This window comes from Anopheles gambiae, chromosome 3, assembly GCF_943734735.2.
Source record: "Anopheles gambiae chromosome 3, idAnoGambNW_F1_1, whole genome shotgun sequence".
Taxonomy (NCBI): Eukaryota; Metazoa; Arthropoda; class Insecta; order Diptera; family Culicidae; genus Anopheles; species Anopheles gambiae.
In genome coordinates this window covers 38,870,116-38,885,993 of record NC_064602.1, presented here as the reverse complement: position 1 = coordinate 38,885,993, position 15,878 = coordinate 38,870,116, and the positions used below count along the sequence as shown (strand labels likewise).

Here is a 15,878-nt window from a genome sequence, read left to right as displayed (position 1 = left end):
ACGACTCAAGCTCTCAACCTGAACGGAATCTAAAAAGACTTCGTTTAGCAGACGCCAAACGACCGATGCATTCTAAAAATAGTACAAAAAAAGCTGGTGGCGCCATCTGTTGTTGGGATACCCATCCAGTGGAGCTTCCTAGCTTTGAGAGCTTTCTCTTTCCCTTTGTGCTGTTGCATGGTTTCGCATTGAACTTATGAATTGCTATAACTACAACGGCGATACGATTGTTTAAAATGCTAAACTGAAATGGAAATCACCAGCACTAAAGCAAGTGAGATTTGAGTAACGGTCGTTGGTGTTGATACCCAAGTATCTGACCACACGATCATCCAAATAGCCAGCTCGAACTCCATAGCTGATTTGAGGCTGTTTAACGAAAAATCGTTCCGATGTCGTACTTTGTGGCTGAATAAGAGATAATAAGTACTTGGTGGAACCATAAAGCCTTTTATCAAGCAAACGGTACTCTTTGGAACTTTGCGGCTGATTAGTACTATCTCTAGGTTTGACGATGGAACTTGAAAGCTTTTTAAGAAGGTGTGCCGAAATTGGTGGAACTTCATAGCTTTTTTATGCATGACATCGGTACGAGGTGGCTCTTGTCAAAGTGCCAAAGATTGGTACAGTCAATCATCTCGTTGCTGCTGCCCAAGCTAGATAAGTTAATTGAAGAAGGAATATTGATTGAAATGATTGTGATTTTTTAGTAAACTATGTAAAATTATGTGAAACAAAAGAGATGTAAAAAAAGTTTAAAAATAAACATGTTGATGAAAAAACACGCATCGTGTTGTTTATTTCATCAATGACGCTTGCTTGAAAATAAAACACAAAGAAAAATAATCCCCGTCACCCTGAGGTTCCACCAATTTCGGCACACCTTCTTAAAAAGCCTTTAAGTTCCATCGTGAACCATACACATCTGACTAATCAGCCACAAGGTTCCTGAGAGTACCGAGTGCTAGTTAAAAAGCGCCATAGTTCCGCAAAGTACTTATTATCTCTTATTCAGCCACAAAGTACGACATCGGAACGATTTTTCGTTAAACAGCCTCAAATCAGCTATAGAGTTCGAGCTGGCTATTTGGGCGATCTTTAGAATGCCAAAATTGGCTGCTTAAGCAATTTTGGCTATTTGGGCAGTCATATAGATTTTTGCTCGGAAAGTTAGAAGGCTATATAAGGCTATGATTACATGAAACCTGTCGAAACACATTGCAAGAAAAGGATAGCAATATAATGATGAGATATAAAAAGACATCTATTGAGCAAACCAGTTAAGCTATGAAACTTTCTTTTTTTCTATGGATATTTGATTTTCTAGTCGTTCAAGCTAAATCTGTGGCTCTTGGGTAGATCGGTGCGAAAGAGCCAAAAAAAGGATTCCTTCACGTCGATGAATATCTCTTTATACAGCTAGATGTAGCTTTCGTGTAGCATAGAAGCTTTTAACGAGCTCACAGGTTCCATTGCTGAAAATTTGTCGGCCCTATTCATTATTGCAAGAGTTCTAAAACGTATCATGATGACTTTCACGGAATAGTTAAAGTTATTTTAAATACTCTTTTGCATTGATCTTAATTGCAGATATCAATATCGTGATATTAAATGCAGTCATCATTCTCAATAATTTTAAATTAATAAAATCGATTTAACTGCAACCATGTCGCATGACCGCCCCAGCTTCCATAGTGCAAATCAGCTGTCACTCTTCAAAACCCACAACAAACCGGCAACGTAAACAAACGTGCAACCAGCCCAAATGTTATGCAAAATTGTGCTCCGTTTTTGTGTGCTGAACGAATGAAACGTGTTTTAAAATGTGGAGCACTATTTTTCGCACATTATTAGCCACACGCCAAAGTCAAGTGATTGCACCGGCAAGACGTGTGCTGCTGCAAGACGTTGCCCGCTACTCTAATCAAAGGATAGCCGTTCCATTGCGCAGCAAAAAGCCCAAATCCAGCAAACCCACGGTGAGAATATTCGACGCGATTGGTTGTTAATTGTTAGTATTTAACCATTTGCATTTAACAAATTCACAGACACAGTACTTTGTCGACTGTCGACACGTACGCACCATCGGCGGCAAGGGTGGTGACGGATGCGTTTCCTTCCTCCGCCTGTGGTGCAATGAAAATGCCGGCCCCGATGGAGGCGATGGTGGTAACGGTGGGCACGTGGTGCTGCAGGCCACGCAGGACGTAAAGGATCTTAACCACATCACTTCGCTGCTCCGTGCAGACGATGGCGAAAAGGGTGCGACCAAGGACTGTCACGGCAAGAACGCAAACCACACGGTCGTGAAGGTACCGATCGGGACAATCGTACGCAATCCCCAGGGCAAGGTGGTGGGCGACCTCAGCAGTGAAGGCATGATGTTTGTGGCAGCACGCGGCGGTGCCGGTGGGAAGGGAAACCATTTCTTCAAGAGCGATCTCGAGCAGGCACCGCAGGTGGCGGAGTTCGGTGCCACTGGGGAGGAAACGGCGTACACGCTGGAACTGCGCAGCATGGCACACATCGGCTTTATTGGGTTGCCGAACGCGGGAAAGAGCACGCTGTTGCGGGCGATTAGCCGGGCCCGGCCAAAGGTAGCAGCGTACCCGTTTACCACCCTCAAGCCGCACCTCGGGATAGTGCAGTACGATGATTACGAGCAGATTGCGGTGGCGGATCTGCCCGGCTTGATCGAGGGGTCGCACAAGAACAAGGGACTGGGCATACAGTTCCTGAAGCACGCGGAACGCTGCAATGCGCTGCTGTTCGTGATCGATGCGTCGGCCGACGAACCGTGGGTTCACTATCACACGCTCCTGCACGAACTGAGCATGTTCAGTGAGGAGCTGGTGACGCGCCCACGGTTTATCATTGCGAACAAAGTGGATCTTCCCGAGGCGGAGCGAAATGTGGAGCTGCTAGCACACCATGTCGATGTGCCGGTTATTCCCATCAGCGCAAAGATGGGCACTAACATCGCAGAAATGCTGCATGAAATTCGGATCATCTATGAGACGAGTCGAACGGCACGGGAAGCTAGTGAAGCAACCGCCAAAGAGCAAGAGGAAGGACCACGATGAAAAGAAGGATAGCGCAAGGGGGGAAGCAAACACAAGCAGTACTGGTTGCTATTGAGTAATAAACGAGTAATCTTTATTAAGCTTTAGCTTGCCATTGTTGCATTGTTGGGGCGGGAAAGAAACGCAAAAAATAGAGTAAAAAAATGCACAAAACTTCCGAAATGCACTTCACAGTTTCTCCCGATACGATCAAGGTCGCTGTCTTTCAGGCCAGTACACTACACCTGCCACTACACGCGAAATGCTTCACCAGAACGCCATTGGACGCGCTTACTCCAGCTTCGAGGCGGCGAAAAGGCGAGCCAACTCCAGAATCTCGTCCGCCTTGTCGAAGTTTCCTCCGGAGGCCTGGGCGGACTCCGGCTTACCGCCACCCTTACCGCCCATAACCGGCGCAATGTGTGAGATCCATTCGTTCGCCTTCAGGCCCTTGTCGACGGCCGACTTTGGTACGCTGGCGAGGCAGAAAATCTTCTTCGAATCCTCGTCCACCGACAGGAACAGCGCGGACTGCTCCGGATTGACCTTGCGCACCTCCTTCAGGGCGGAATCGAGTGCCTTCGTGTTGTTCAGCGCCTCCAGCCGCTGCACCAGGAACGGTGCATCCTTGTGCGCTTGGGACAGTTCCTTCGCCTTCTCGACCACACCGCTAGCGACGGCCGCCCTGGCGACACGCTCCTTATCGTCGAGCGCCTTCTTTAGTCCCTTCAGTACCGTGCGCAGCTCGTCCTTCTTCACGTACGGTATGGTCGCCTGCGACACGTCGTCCGTCAGCTCGATAATCTTCTTCACGTGCTCTTTCGCTTCCCGGCCCTCCTTATCCCCGTCGATAGTGGCCCGCAGTTTGCTCAGCTCCTGCTCGAGCAGTTCCGTCTTTTTCAACGCCTTCAGCGCTTCCGGTCCGGTCAGTGCGACGATGCGCCGGATTCCCTTCGCAATCGCTTCCTCCGTCGTGATGACAAAGTCCACCATGTGGCCGGACTGGTGCAGATGGGTGCCACCGCAAAACTCGACCGAGTTGATCACACCCGCCTCGCCCGTTGGGTCGGCTTCGAGCTGCTCTACCGGCACACCGAACGAAATGACGCGGACCGGATCGGGGTACACCTCATCGAACACGGAGCGCAATCCGCGGATCGTCTTGGCGACTGCCAGGTTCGCTTCCTTCGCGTACACCTGCACATTCCGCTTCACGACTTCGCGCGTCAACCGTTCCGCTTCAGCGACCTGCTCGATGGTCATAGCCGATTTGTTGGTGAAATCGAACCGCAGCTTCTCCGGCACCACCAGCGAGCCTCGCTGATCCGTGTCCTGGCCAAGCACCTTTAGCAGCGAGTGGTTGAGGGCGTGAGTGGCCGAATGATTCTTCATCGTCAGCTGACGGCGCACCACGTCCATGTGGCAGTGCACCTCGTCCCCGACGCGTAGCGTACCCTCCACCACACCGATGTGCAGCACGTATCCTCCCCGGTTGTACACGAGCGACACGTTAAACTCGCTGCTCTCGTCGTTCACCTTCACCAGAAAGCCCTGGTCGTAGATCTGGCCGCCGCTTTCGGCGTAAAAGTTGGTACGATCCAGTATCACTCCACACTCCTGGCCGGCCTGCACTTCCTCCACGAACGCGTTGTTAAAGCGCAGGGCCACGATCTTGCCAGTGCACGGTTCGAACACGTACTGCGCCAGCGGGTCGATCGATTCCGCCTTGTACCGGTACTTGAACGAATCGTCCGTCGCGGGCACCTTGCGCTCCTGCAGCTCCGAGATGCCGTGCACGTCCAGATCGATCGTGGCCGTCTTGGACTTTTCCTTGCCCTGCGATATAATGTACGATTCGTGCTTGGCCTTCTCGTACCCTTCCATGTCGATCGTCATCTGCTTCTCCTCAGCCATCAGCAGCGTCAGATCGATCGGGAAGCCGTACGTATCGTACAGGCGCCAGGCCACATCGCCCGGTATCACCTTGCTATTGCCCAGCTTCGCGATCGTGCGGTTCAACAGATTACGTCCCCGGGTAAGCGTCTTCAGGAACTGTTGCTCCTCCTCATTGATCACGTTCTTGATGTGCTGCGGATCTTTGCGCACCTCCGGAAACGTTTCCCCCAGCAGCTGCACCACCGTATCCACGAGCGTGGCGAAGAATCCCGGCTTTGCGTTCAGCTTCTCCGTGGCGTACCGCACGGCACGACGCAGAATGCGCCGCAGCACATAGCCGCGCCCAGTGTTGTCCGGGAATCCACCGTCGGCCAGCGCGATCGTGATCGTACGAGCGTGATCCGCCAGCACACGGTACGCCATATCCACCCCATCACTATCGTCCGCACCGACCCGGCCCTGGTATGCTGCTGCACCCGTGCCCTTCTGAATCGCATCAAACAGCGGCATAAACACGTCCGTATCGTAGTTCGACCGCTTGTCCTGTATCACCGACACGAGCCGCTCGAACCCCATTCCACAATCGATATGCTTCTTGGGCAGCAGCTTCAACGAACTGTCCTGCTCGCGGTTGTACTGGATGAACACCAGATTCCAAATCTCCAGCACGTCCGGATCGTCCATATTGACCAGCTCCGGCACGCTGCGCCCACCGATGCGATCGAAATGCAGCTCCGAGCACGGTCCACACGGGCCAGTTTCGCCCATCTCCCAGAAGTTGTCCTTCATGCTTCCGGGCAGGATGTGTTCCTCCTTCACGCCCAGCTTCAGCCAAATCTCGCGACACTCCAGATCCGGCTCCAGTCCCGACTCAGGATGGCCCCCGAAGTACGTCACGTACAGACGCTCCTTCGGCAGCTTCAGCCGCTCGGTCAGCAGCTCCCACGCCCACGTACAGATCTCCTTCTTGAAGTAGTCGCCAAACGACCAGTTGCCCAGCATCTCGAAGAACGTGTGATGGTACACATCCTTGCCGACGTCGTCCAGATCGTTGTGCTTGCCGCCGGCACGGATGCACTTCTGCGTGTTGGCCGTGCGCACCCACTTCGCCATGTCGCTGTTCGGGTCGACCGTGCCGAGAAAGATCGGCTTAAACTGGTTCATGCCCGCATTGGCGAACAGCAGCGTCGGATCGTCCAGCGGGATCACCGACGACGAGTGCACGTACAGATGCTCCTTCTCCTTGAAGAAGTCGAGAAAGATGCTCCGGATCTGGGAAGCGGTCAGCGAGGTGTCCATGGTTGATAGGCACAGAGGGTTTGTGTGTATATGCAAAATGCTGCAAGAGTAATGGGGAGAAAAGAAAATCGATCAACAGCTGTGCCTTTTTAACCTATAAAACCGGTTTGAACGGTGCGTGTAGTTCGATCGTGGAAGTTACTTTCACTTCTTATGCATTCCGAGCATGCAATGTGACACGCGTCCAATCTTGGGGAAAGGCCTTCCATGTCCCTCCCAATAGTCCACTACTATTTCATCACCCACACCCGATTGCGGATTTGTCGCTAATCTATCTTCACCTTTGTACCGGTGCCCATCCTCTCTACTTACCGGTGCCGCAAAGAGACGAGGAAGCAAAACTACCAATGCAGTACTTTCGGGCACCTTAAAATCTGCACCCTACGCAATGCGAACTGAGAGATAAGCCTTTCCTTGCCGTAAGATCGGACTCTTTATCCACGTTTTATTTTCCGGCACAAACACCACCACGCGAACCGTGAAATAAAAAACAACCTTTCTGCAAGGGCCTGTGCGTGTGTGTGCCGCGGTCTGTCTGCAGGTAAACTGACAGCCGGTTGACAGTTGCATAGTGGGTGCCGTTTCATCTGTTGGTTGATTTGGAAATTATTTTTTTAGAAACATATTTTTCTGATTCATAAGCCATTCCAGATTCCTTCTTTCATAACAACGAAAAATCACACCTTTTTTAATCTAGAAGCAACTGATAAGAACCATTCATCAACAAAATTGACGAAAAAGTACGAGACACACTGTGCCTGGGAACTCGTTCGCAGAGTACGAAATTTGAAACAGTATTATTTCATCTATTTTTAAATGCAACAATTACATCAGAATGAAATCGTGGATTTGTATGTATTACAGTACGATCCATTGCACTCCGAATTTTACTTTAAAAAAAAAAAACATAAAAATACAAAATCAAAAAGTAATTGACGTCATGACCGCAACGGACTCCACTGTCCACCCCCTTTGACGTTTGAGCGCAGTGTGGCCAGATTATGTTGGCGGATTTCGGTAGGAGCACCAACGTTTTACCTGTAGTTTTCGGTAGGTTAAAACTAAAAATCATGAGGGAGGAGGGTGCTAACGCGTAAAATAAAAGTTTCATCTCACGAGAATATGCATCCTTTATCTAGGATATGGATTAGATTTGGTTCAGGGGTTATACAAATAAAAGTCTATCTGAAGTGTCTATCTGAAAATTGTACTAGGAATTCTAAGCCAAAAAAGGACTAAAATGCACATTTTCTTCTCAGTGGTGGCAAATTCTTTTTCTCCGGGCTTTAATTTATTGTAAAATTTTAATGGATCAGATTTTGAATTTAAAACGCACGTAGCATTTTTCAAGCGCCAGGCAAACAAACGTGCATTTGCGCGATAAGTAACAAATAAGGACAGCGATCCTTGAAACAGCATCCCAAGCGCCACAGAATAAGCTTAAACGACTGGAAAATCAAATATCTGTGATTTTCTGTAGGACAAATGAAAAATCGGTAGTTTTAGGGTGGTTATCTGTGAATCGGTAGGCATATAAAAAATCGGTAGAAATACAGATAAATCGGTATTTCTGGTCACTCTGTTTGAGCGCTCAGCGCTGTCGTGTTGTTTCGGCATCAAAACGTAAACAAGCCCAAGCGCACCGGCATCATCACCGCAAAAGCAAGCTCCCACCGCCAAACGGACAGTATTCAGCAAGTAGATTTGCTACCTTCCCCCCTTTCTTTTCACCCTCCCGTACAGTGTAAAAGCCGGCAAAGTGGCGGACGTACCGAAAATGAAGTTGATCGACTCCGTCGTACGGAGCTTCAAGGTGGCGAAGGTGTTCCGCGAGAACACCGACAAAATCAACGCCATCGACTTCTCCGCGAACGGGGAGATGCTGATCTCGTGCAGCGAGGACGACCAGATCGTGCTGTACGACTGCGAGAAGGGTACGCAGATCCGGACGGTTAACTCGAAAAAATACGGCGTGGATCTGATACACTTCACACACGCGAACAACACGGCGATACATAGCTCGACCAAGGTGGACGATACGATCCGGTACCTGAGCCTGCACGACAACAAATATCTGCGGTACTTCCCGGGCCATACGAAGAAGGTCATTTCGCTCAACATCTCCCCGGTGGAGGATACGTTCCTGTCCGGGTCGCTCGATAAGACGCTTCGGCTGTGGGATCTCCGCTCGCCCAACTGTCAGGGTGTGATGCAGCTGAACGGCCGACCGGTAGCGGCGTACGATCCGGAGGGGTTGATCTTTGCCGCCGGCGTCAACTCGGAAAGCATAAAGCTGTACGATTTGCGCTCGTTCGATAAGGGTCCGTTTGTGACGTTTAAGCTGAATCAGGAGAAGGAATGTGACTGGACGGGGCTCAAGTTTTCCCGGGACGGTAAAACCATTTTGATCAGTACGAACGGATCAATCATTCGGTTAATTGACGCGTTCCATGGGACCCCGCTGCAAACATTTACGGGTAAGTGTGTCAGCAGATCAAAAAAAAGCGTCGGCTTGGTCTTTTACCCTAGCTAATTGGTTTTTTTTTTTTTTTGTTATTATTTCTTTAGGACATCTCAACAACAAGGGAATTCCCATCGAAGCATCGTTTAGCCCCGATTCGCAGTTCATCTTTTCCGGCAGTACGGACGGCCGGGTGCACGTGTGGAACGCGGACACGGGGTACAAAATTTGCGTCCTAAATGGTGACCATCCCGGCCCGGTGCAGTGTGTGCAGTTCAATCCGAAGTTTATGATGCTTGCGTCTGCCTGCACCAACATGGCATTCTGGCTACCGACGGGCGAGGAATAATTCGGGATATTGCTTTTTTTTAAAAGGGGATTCTATTAAGAGAGTGTAGTTGTAGAAACATCTTGTCAACAAAACAACCTCAAACCAGGACATTGCTAGCGATAGCTTTTTTTGGACCGAAACAATACAGCAGTTCACGAAAGCGGCCGCGAATATCGTACGACTCGTGTGTATCATCTACGAAACACTACGCAATAGTTTCTAATATTGAAGAAAGTATGTTTAAGAATCAAATAAAAAGCATAAAACATATTCTTGAGATTGTCTTTTAAATAAGTAAGGCCCATTTGAATAATAATCAAGACTTATTTAGAAAACCGGGCAAATCCCATGAAAAGAATTACTAAGTGCTTTCAAAGGTACAGAACTTGCTCGGTCGAAGTATGCCAGATGTTTGTGACTATGGAAATTCAAGTGTGTGTGTGTGTGAACAATTTTGGCACCTGGTTACCATGAAATTTGGAATACCGACATGTGCTCTGTTTATTTAATTTGAAAAGGTCCTCTACCGTGAATGTTCTACGTAGTTTTGTCAACACGACAGGTCAGGTAAGTAACATAAGCTGTCCTCTCTTGGTCGTAATATGTTCAAAAACAAAGCCAAATGTGTGGTCATTTCCTAAGTTTCAAACGCTAGATTGTTTGGTGGCGCTAGCACTTAGCCCAGGTATGTCAAATTGGCGGCTCGCAGTATGCAGTAGTGATGGGTAAACTAAACAAAAATCCGGAAACGCTTCCGAATGACTCCGCCAAAATCGGAAGCGGCTCCAGAAGTTAGGTGTAAAATATCAAACTCGGAGCTGTCCGGAGCCGTCCGGAGCCGGTTGGAGCCGTCGGAGTCAAACTTCAGGCTGTTACAACGACTCCGACAGCTCCAACCGACTCCGTCGGCTACGACGGCTCTGACGACTCCAATCGGCTCCGTTGGCTACGACGGCTTCAACGGTTCCGACTGCTTTATCCGGCTCTAGACGGCTCCGACCGGTTCCGGACGACTCCGACCGGTTCTGGATGGCTCCGGGCGGAATCTACGGTTTGAATTTGTCGGAATCGGAACCGGAGCAGCATTGCTAGGAAGCGATTCCGAGCCGTGGGTGCGATGCCGATGACACATCACTATTATGCAGACCACGACACTAGTGATGAGAAACATAGGTTTTCGTCGGAATCGATTCCAGCTAGCTCCGAAGTTTTCTAGATCCAGAATCAGTTTCCGTAATCAATTCTGGAATCGGCTCTGGAATCAAAATTGGCTCCGGAGTTGTCCCAGGAATCGGAATCGGAATCGTTCAGGAAAACTGCAATATGCTCCGCAATTGGAATCAGCTCCCGAATTGGCTCCATAATCGGAATCGGTTTCAGAATTTGAATCGGTTCCGGAGTCGGAATCAGGTCCGGGATCGAAATTGATTCCGATTATGGAGCCCCCGATTCCCAGGACGATTTCGATTCCAGTCCAAATCCGATTCCGGACTCGGATTCATCTCTGGAATCGGCTCCGGAGTTAACTCCAGAGTCAACTCCGGAGTCAACTCCGGAATTGGCTGAGAAATTGGCGCAGGAATCGGAGTTGGCTCCAAAATTGATTCCGAACACGGAATCGGAATCCTATAGGTCCAATTCCGAGCTCCAATCACTACACGACACTATGAAGTAATGATTCATCCCGTCCATATTGGCTTAAATATTGCGATATTTGACTTGAATATTGCGGCTCGCGAAAGGCTTTTCTGGCGCACAAGTGGCTCGCCGAACAAATGAGTTCAACACATCTGACTGAATTACCTTTTAATTAGGTAATCGCTAAAATGCTGCTCCTTAACCTCCCCCCTTGATTATGGTGCGGTTAATGTTGCCGCATGCATGCCATCGTAGAAGACGACTAGAATATGTACAGTCTGCTCCCGAGTTACGCGGTTTGTGCGTTCCCGAGGAAACCGCGTAACTTGAATACCAGCGTAAGTCGAATCTCGTGGTTTTCGTCCAAAATAAAATTGATAACTCGGTAATTTTTATTTAATATAGTACTGTTTTACACTTTATCACTCTGAATCCGCGTAAGTCGAGAACCGCGTAAATTGGGAACAGACTGTACATACGGCACCGTGGCAAATTTTCAAATGGGTCTTTTGCTGCGTGCAATTTGATGCAATACACGCGGCTGATGGTATTATTTATTAAAATTAAGGGACTTTAAAGTATTTAAAGAATACTGTTTTCTCTGCCTTCATCAATTTTAAGTAGCCAATGTTTCCTCGTTCTCGTTTTGGTCAAATGGTCTGAATGTGCACGCAATTATTGACCACACAAATTGGTAGTCAAGCTCACTGTGCGTCGACGGTGTATAGCGCCCTCTAGCAAATGCTAGCTAAAGCTAGGCTTAAGGGGGTTGCTACAACATTTGAATTTGAATTGGACGATTTGTTTTTGAGAAATAACTGCTCTTTAAAAATGCTTGTGTTTGAATCAAAAAAGGAGTTTAGCTATAGTACACATAAATTCGCGTGATTTTGAACTAGTAAAGTAGGTTTCTACATTTTGTTATTTGATGCGCAACGTAAAAACAGGCTCGTTTTGACTGCAGATGGATGGATCGCCATACCCACGGTCTATGGTCTATGTGTCCATTTTTGATGATAAAAATGTTTTAAAATTAAATTTAAATTATTTTGCATCCGTTTTGGTATTGCAAACGCGTTCGAAAATGTTCCTGCAACAAATAAACGTAAAACAGATCGATTTGTGTCTCTTGCAACAAAAATGTTCCCACAAAGTGTTAGTTTGATGACTCGTCCAAACTATTTGGCAACAAATGTTCCCACAACATTTTTTTTTTATACCAGGGCCTAAGCCAAGCCAATCTGCTCGGTGCTAGTAATGGGGAGGCTAAGAAGTGTGTGATATAAATAAAATAATCTCAATCTACGTTTCCCTTCGTTTAACCAATTGTGTATTTTGCATATTTTTTGTATTAAAACTGTTAATTTATATTAATTTATATTATAATATGGGTAAAATCACATAAACAAGCATTACGGTGAAAACCGTTCCGTCTGATTTTTTGAAACATATGTTTATTGATTTATGAATGAAATAAACAATGAATAGTTTTCTCAATCGGTAACAATTGGATTTTTAATGTGAGTTTTAAAGATTACATTGGGATGAGGCCAAATTTAACATAAAAGCAACGGTTTTGCAATAAAATATTTGAGAAAACGCGAACCTTATACTGTTTAATCATGTCCGTTCTGCTCCATTTTTTAATCCCTAGGTGTGACTTTGTTTTTAGCACGAGAAGCGTTTAGTGTAAGCAAAGAATCTTGGCAAAGAAAGTCGCACCCCAAATCGAATCTATTCGTACGTGTCTTTTGCCACTTTTTGTAAGCAAATTTACACGGAAATTATATGAAATAAATTGAATTTCGATAAAAAAAGGAGGAGGGCTTTATTTGATTTACTCAGGAAATGTTTAACGGATCATCCCGGTATCGCCACGCAAGAAACGAAATCGATTCATGCAAATTCGACTCAATCGACTCAAATGAAGGAATTGCAGCAATTGAAGACGAATTTAATTTGTCAACGATCTACTACGCGATGAGAATGAGCGATGAGGTTTCTCAGAGATGCTTCATAAATAGATACATTCTGGAATAAAAACAGACATGGACCTTTACTTCTTTTTCAGCGCTATACATAATACCCCGTCGAAAGCAGAATGGAATCTCCCCTCTTTTCGAATTTCTAAAGTGGTACGTCTGAAGCATGAGCATTAATATGTTTACAAAAAACGTCCACCACGATTGTAGCCAACGATTGTAGTGATTATCGCAAGCACAACCAGCAACCACGTGCGAATCGTTCCCGTGGACCACATATGCTATCGCTCTGATATGCAAGGCGAAACCGTACCAAATTGTTCCCAAGCTTTCAATTTGCTAAACGATTTCGAACGTTTAGCAGTTTTTATTTTATAACCGACAACCGAGCGGCAAACAACGTGCGGCCTTCCTCGAAACGCTTATAACCGGCTCGCAAAATTGTCGAACGATCCAGCAGCAGTTGGATTGCTCCCTTGTGGTTTCCATTTCGCGGGACGGACCGCGGGAGAGCAAAAAAAACCCAACGGCCATTGCAATATCTATAAAGCAATTTATTCTCCAACCAAACGATGATTGTTTTTCGTCGATTTTGTTTCCTTCCTCACCGGTCGTTCCGCACACACGCTAGTTGGCTGGGCCGGGCTCGACTGAGGTCAATTCCGATCGGTGGCAGTGTCCCAGTGTCCCAGACGCACGGCGTAGCAATCGAAATCGAGAGAGGGGGTTTTGCTTTTGCAATTTCCATCCCCGTTGCCCCGTTGCCAGCCGTTGTTTACTGGCGGAAAACCAATCCGATCGGGTGTGTTTGTTTCTGATATTCATTTTTTTTCCTCTCGACGTACCGGCAATACCGATGGCATTCGATGGTTCCGGATGTAAAAACGCGCACATACCCATAGACACGCCAAATCCAACGGAACCGGGTCCTCCACACAGGTGGATTGGTGGGTCCGTTTTTCCCAAGGCACGGTTTCCAATTTGCCGAAAGCTTTGTTGCTTTCAATATTGTTATTTTCGGAATGAAATGTGTCATCTGCGTATCGGGTGTTGGAGTTATGCGTTTTCATTTTTTTCTTACTTTTGTTTGAATGTATGACGTTTATTGGTTCTTGTAAAGTAGGAAGTAATGTATGAATTAAATCTGCTTTTTGTAGCAAGTATTGTCCATTTCATGGTTTTCTACTTTACTGAATTACAAAATATTGTCAAAGGCATGGCCAGTCAAACTCTTTAAAAAAACTTCAAATTAGTAAAAGTTGAAGTAAATTGTCTAATATTTTTTTTATATTGCATCTCAATGTATAAAAATCATATTTATATTTTTTAAAATGATCCATTAAAACTGTGTGAAATTAGCATTTTTATAGTAGATAATCGATAGCAAGATTTTCTTTATTTTAGATGCTTATTTGGTACAGTCGTTCCAAAAAGTATTCGTCTAGCTCAGGGGTCTCCAAACTTTTCAGTTCGCGGGCCGCATTGCTTCACAATCAACGTTGTTGAGGGCCATTTTGACGCTACCTTTAGAATGAGTGGAAGTACAAATCTCGTTTTAATAAGAAAATACTAACAAAATATATCAAATTTCTGCAGCTTTCTTTTATTGAATCTTGATTTTCGTCTTTCATAAGTAAAAAATTAAATTTTGATTAATTAGGTAGAAAAGAAAGCTATTTAATTTACATTCACCCAGTCATCGCGGGTCTCATTAAAGGCTCTTGAGGGCCGCAAGCGGCCTGCGGGTCGTAGTTTGGAGACCCCTGGACTAGCTGAATATTTTGCAGAAAAGGGCGATTTATGGCCGCAATACGTCTAGGGTGATAAAAGTAATGATGAGCTTTCATAAAGAGACCATCAATACACACGTTTTTTTCTAAAAAATAAGCATTCAAATAGTGCAATAGCAACCAAAAAAAAAAGGCGTTTGATGGGCGCGCAAAAAGTATTCCTCCATCTAGCTTTTTAATTATTTACGCTGGACAAACACTACGTAGACGTGAATTAAATTTATTATTATCAATCTGCTGGTGACTTCCTTCTAAATTAATGCATTTCTGTTGTTTCAATTTCACTTCAAGCGGTTAGAGAGGCACTAAAGGCGGGGGAATTAAATGATTGGAGCATGAAGGCGAAAATCGTATCTTTAACTTATGCATATCCTATCCTACCCATTTTTGAAGGTTAAAAAATGTGTGGAAGGCCTCGTTTCTTCATTTGATCAGAGTTAGGCCATTTTTCTGATACTAATTGTGTGACAAACTGCCATGTAAGCAGCCATCCTTGACAGTTAATCTAACGAAAGATGCGGTTTAATGTCCAAAAATCAAATACTACTCAGTAATCAGTGAATTTTATGATGACCAATAAGATAAAGAAAAGAGATAAAACACATTTGGTTGATGGGTCATGCTGCATTTCATCGTAGCTGGTCAAGTAATAGCTTGAATGAGTGAGTTGTTACAAAAATGTTTTGTTTGAATAATACCATACACAGAAAGTGGCCAAATTTGTTAAGGTGCATCACATAATTCAGGAATTTGAAATTAGGCTCTACTAACATATTAAAACATATTTAAATCACCAAGCTCATACGGCCGACGTCTACCATAGCGAAAACTGTCTAGGCAGCAGCAAAATTTTGGCAGCAGCAAAATCTCGTGTAACGGTAGCACCATGTTGTCATGATACTAGGACTCAGTGAGGAAAGGTGAGCTAGAAAAATGTTTCAAATTGATAGGAGACGAGATGGGGAAACATGTTCATGCAGTTTTTAAGTTCTTTGGGTGCCAGTGCTGAGATAGTGTACTTAAAAAGTATCACATGTTTCTAGAACAGTCGAGCTGGACAACATACAGAGCATTGCCATTTGCCCGAAACACCAAAATAGCTGAAACCAAACGGATGAAAATGATTCGGTAGACTCTCAATATAATATCAGTTGCCATGTTTTCAATGGTACTTGGCCAAGTAGTCCGGAAATGCAATATTTCTACCAGAGAATAACTGGAACGAGTCTTGTGGATGAGTGGGTCAAAAATACACATTTTTTAAGGTTCAAATGAGTTCTTGCGTCGTGCAAGTAGTCACCAATAGTCATAAATGCAATAAGAAACAAGATCAGGACATTTTTTGATTCCATAACCTTTGTTTTCATACACATATTACGCCAAAATTCTGATAGACGAATACTTTTTGCACACCAATCA

General features: G+C 45.8%; 3 protein-coding genes across 3 annotated transcripts; 2 read left to right on the top strand and 1 right to left on the bottom strand.

Annotated features, from left to right (window-relative positions):
* The first annotated feature begins 1,706 nt into the window (after positions 1-1,706).
* Positions 1,707-3,169, top strand: LOC1279088 (mitochondrial ribosome-associated GTPase 2). The gene is made up of 2 exons (XM_318758.5): positions 1,707-1,979; positions 2,049-3,169. Exons 1-2 carry the CDS (start codon positions 1,824-1,826, stop codon positions 3,081-3,083), a joined length of 1,191 nt encoding a protein of 396 aa, XP_318758.5. The 5' UTR covers positions 1,707-1,823; the 3' UTR covers positions 3,084-3,169.
* Positions 3,135-6,257, bottom strand: LOC1279087 (alanine--tRNA ligase, cytoplasmic). The gene has a single exon (XM_061654745.1). It carries the CDS (start codon positions 6,255-6,257, stop codon positions 3,354-3,356), a length of 2,904 nt encoding a protein of 967 aa, XP_061510729.1. The 3' UTR covers positions 3,135-3,353.
* A 1,581-nt stretch (positions 6,258-7,838) lies between these two features.
* Positions 7,839-9,319, top strand: LOC1279086 (WD repeat-containing protein 82). Its single transcript, XM_318756.3, has 2 exons — positions 7,839-8,734; positions 8,826-9,319. Exons 1-2 carry the CDS (start codon positions 8,035-8,037, stop codon positions 9,065-9,067), a joined length of 942 nt encoding a protein of 313 aa, XP_318756.3. The 5' UTR covers positions 7,839-8,034; the 3' UTR covers positions 9,068-9,319.
* The last annotated feature ends 6,559 nt before the right edge of the window (positions 9,320-15,878 follow it).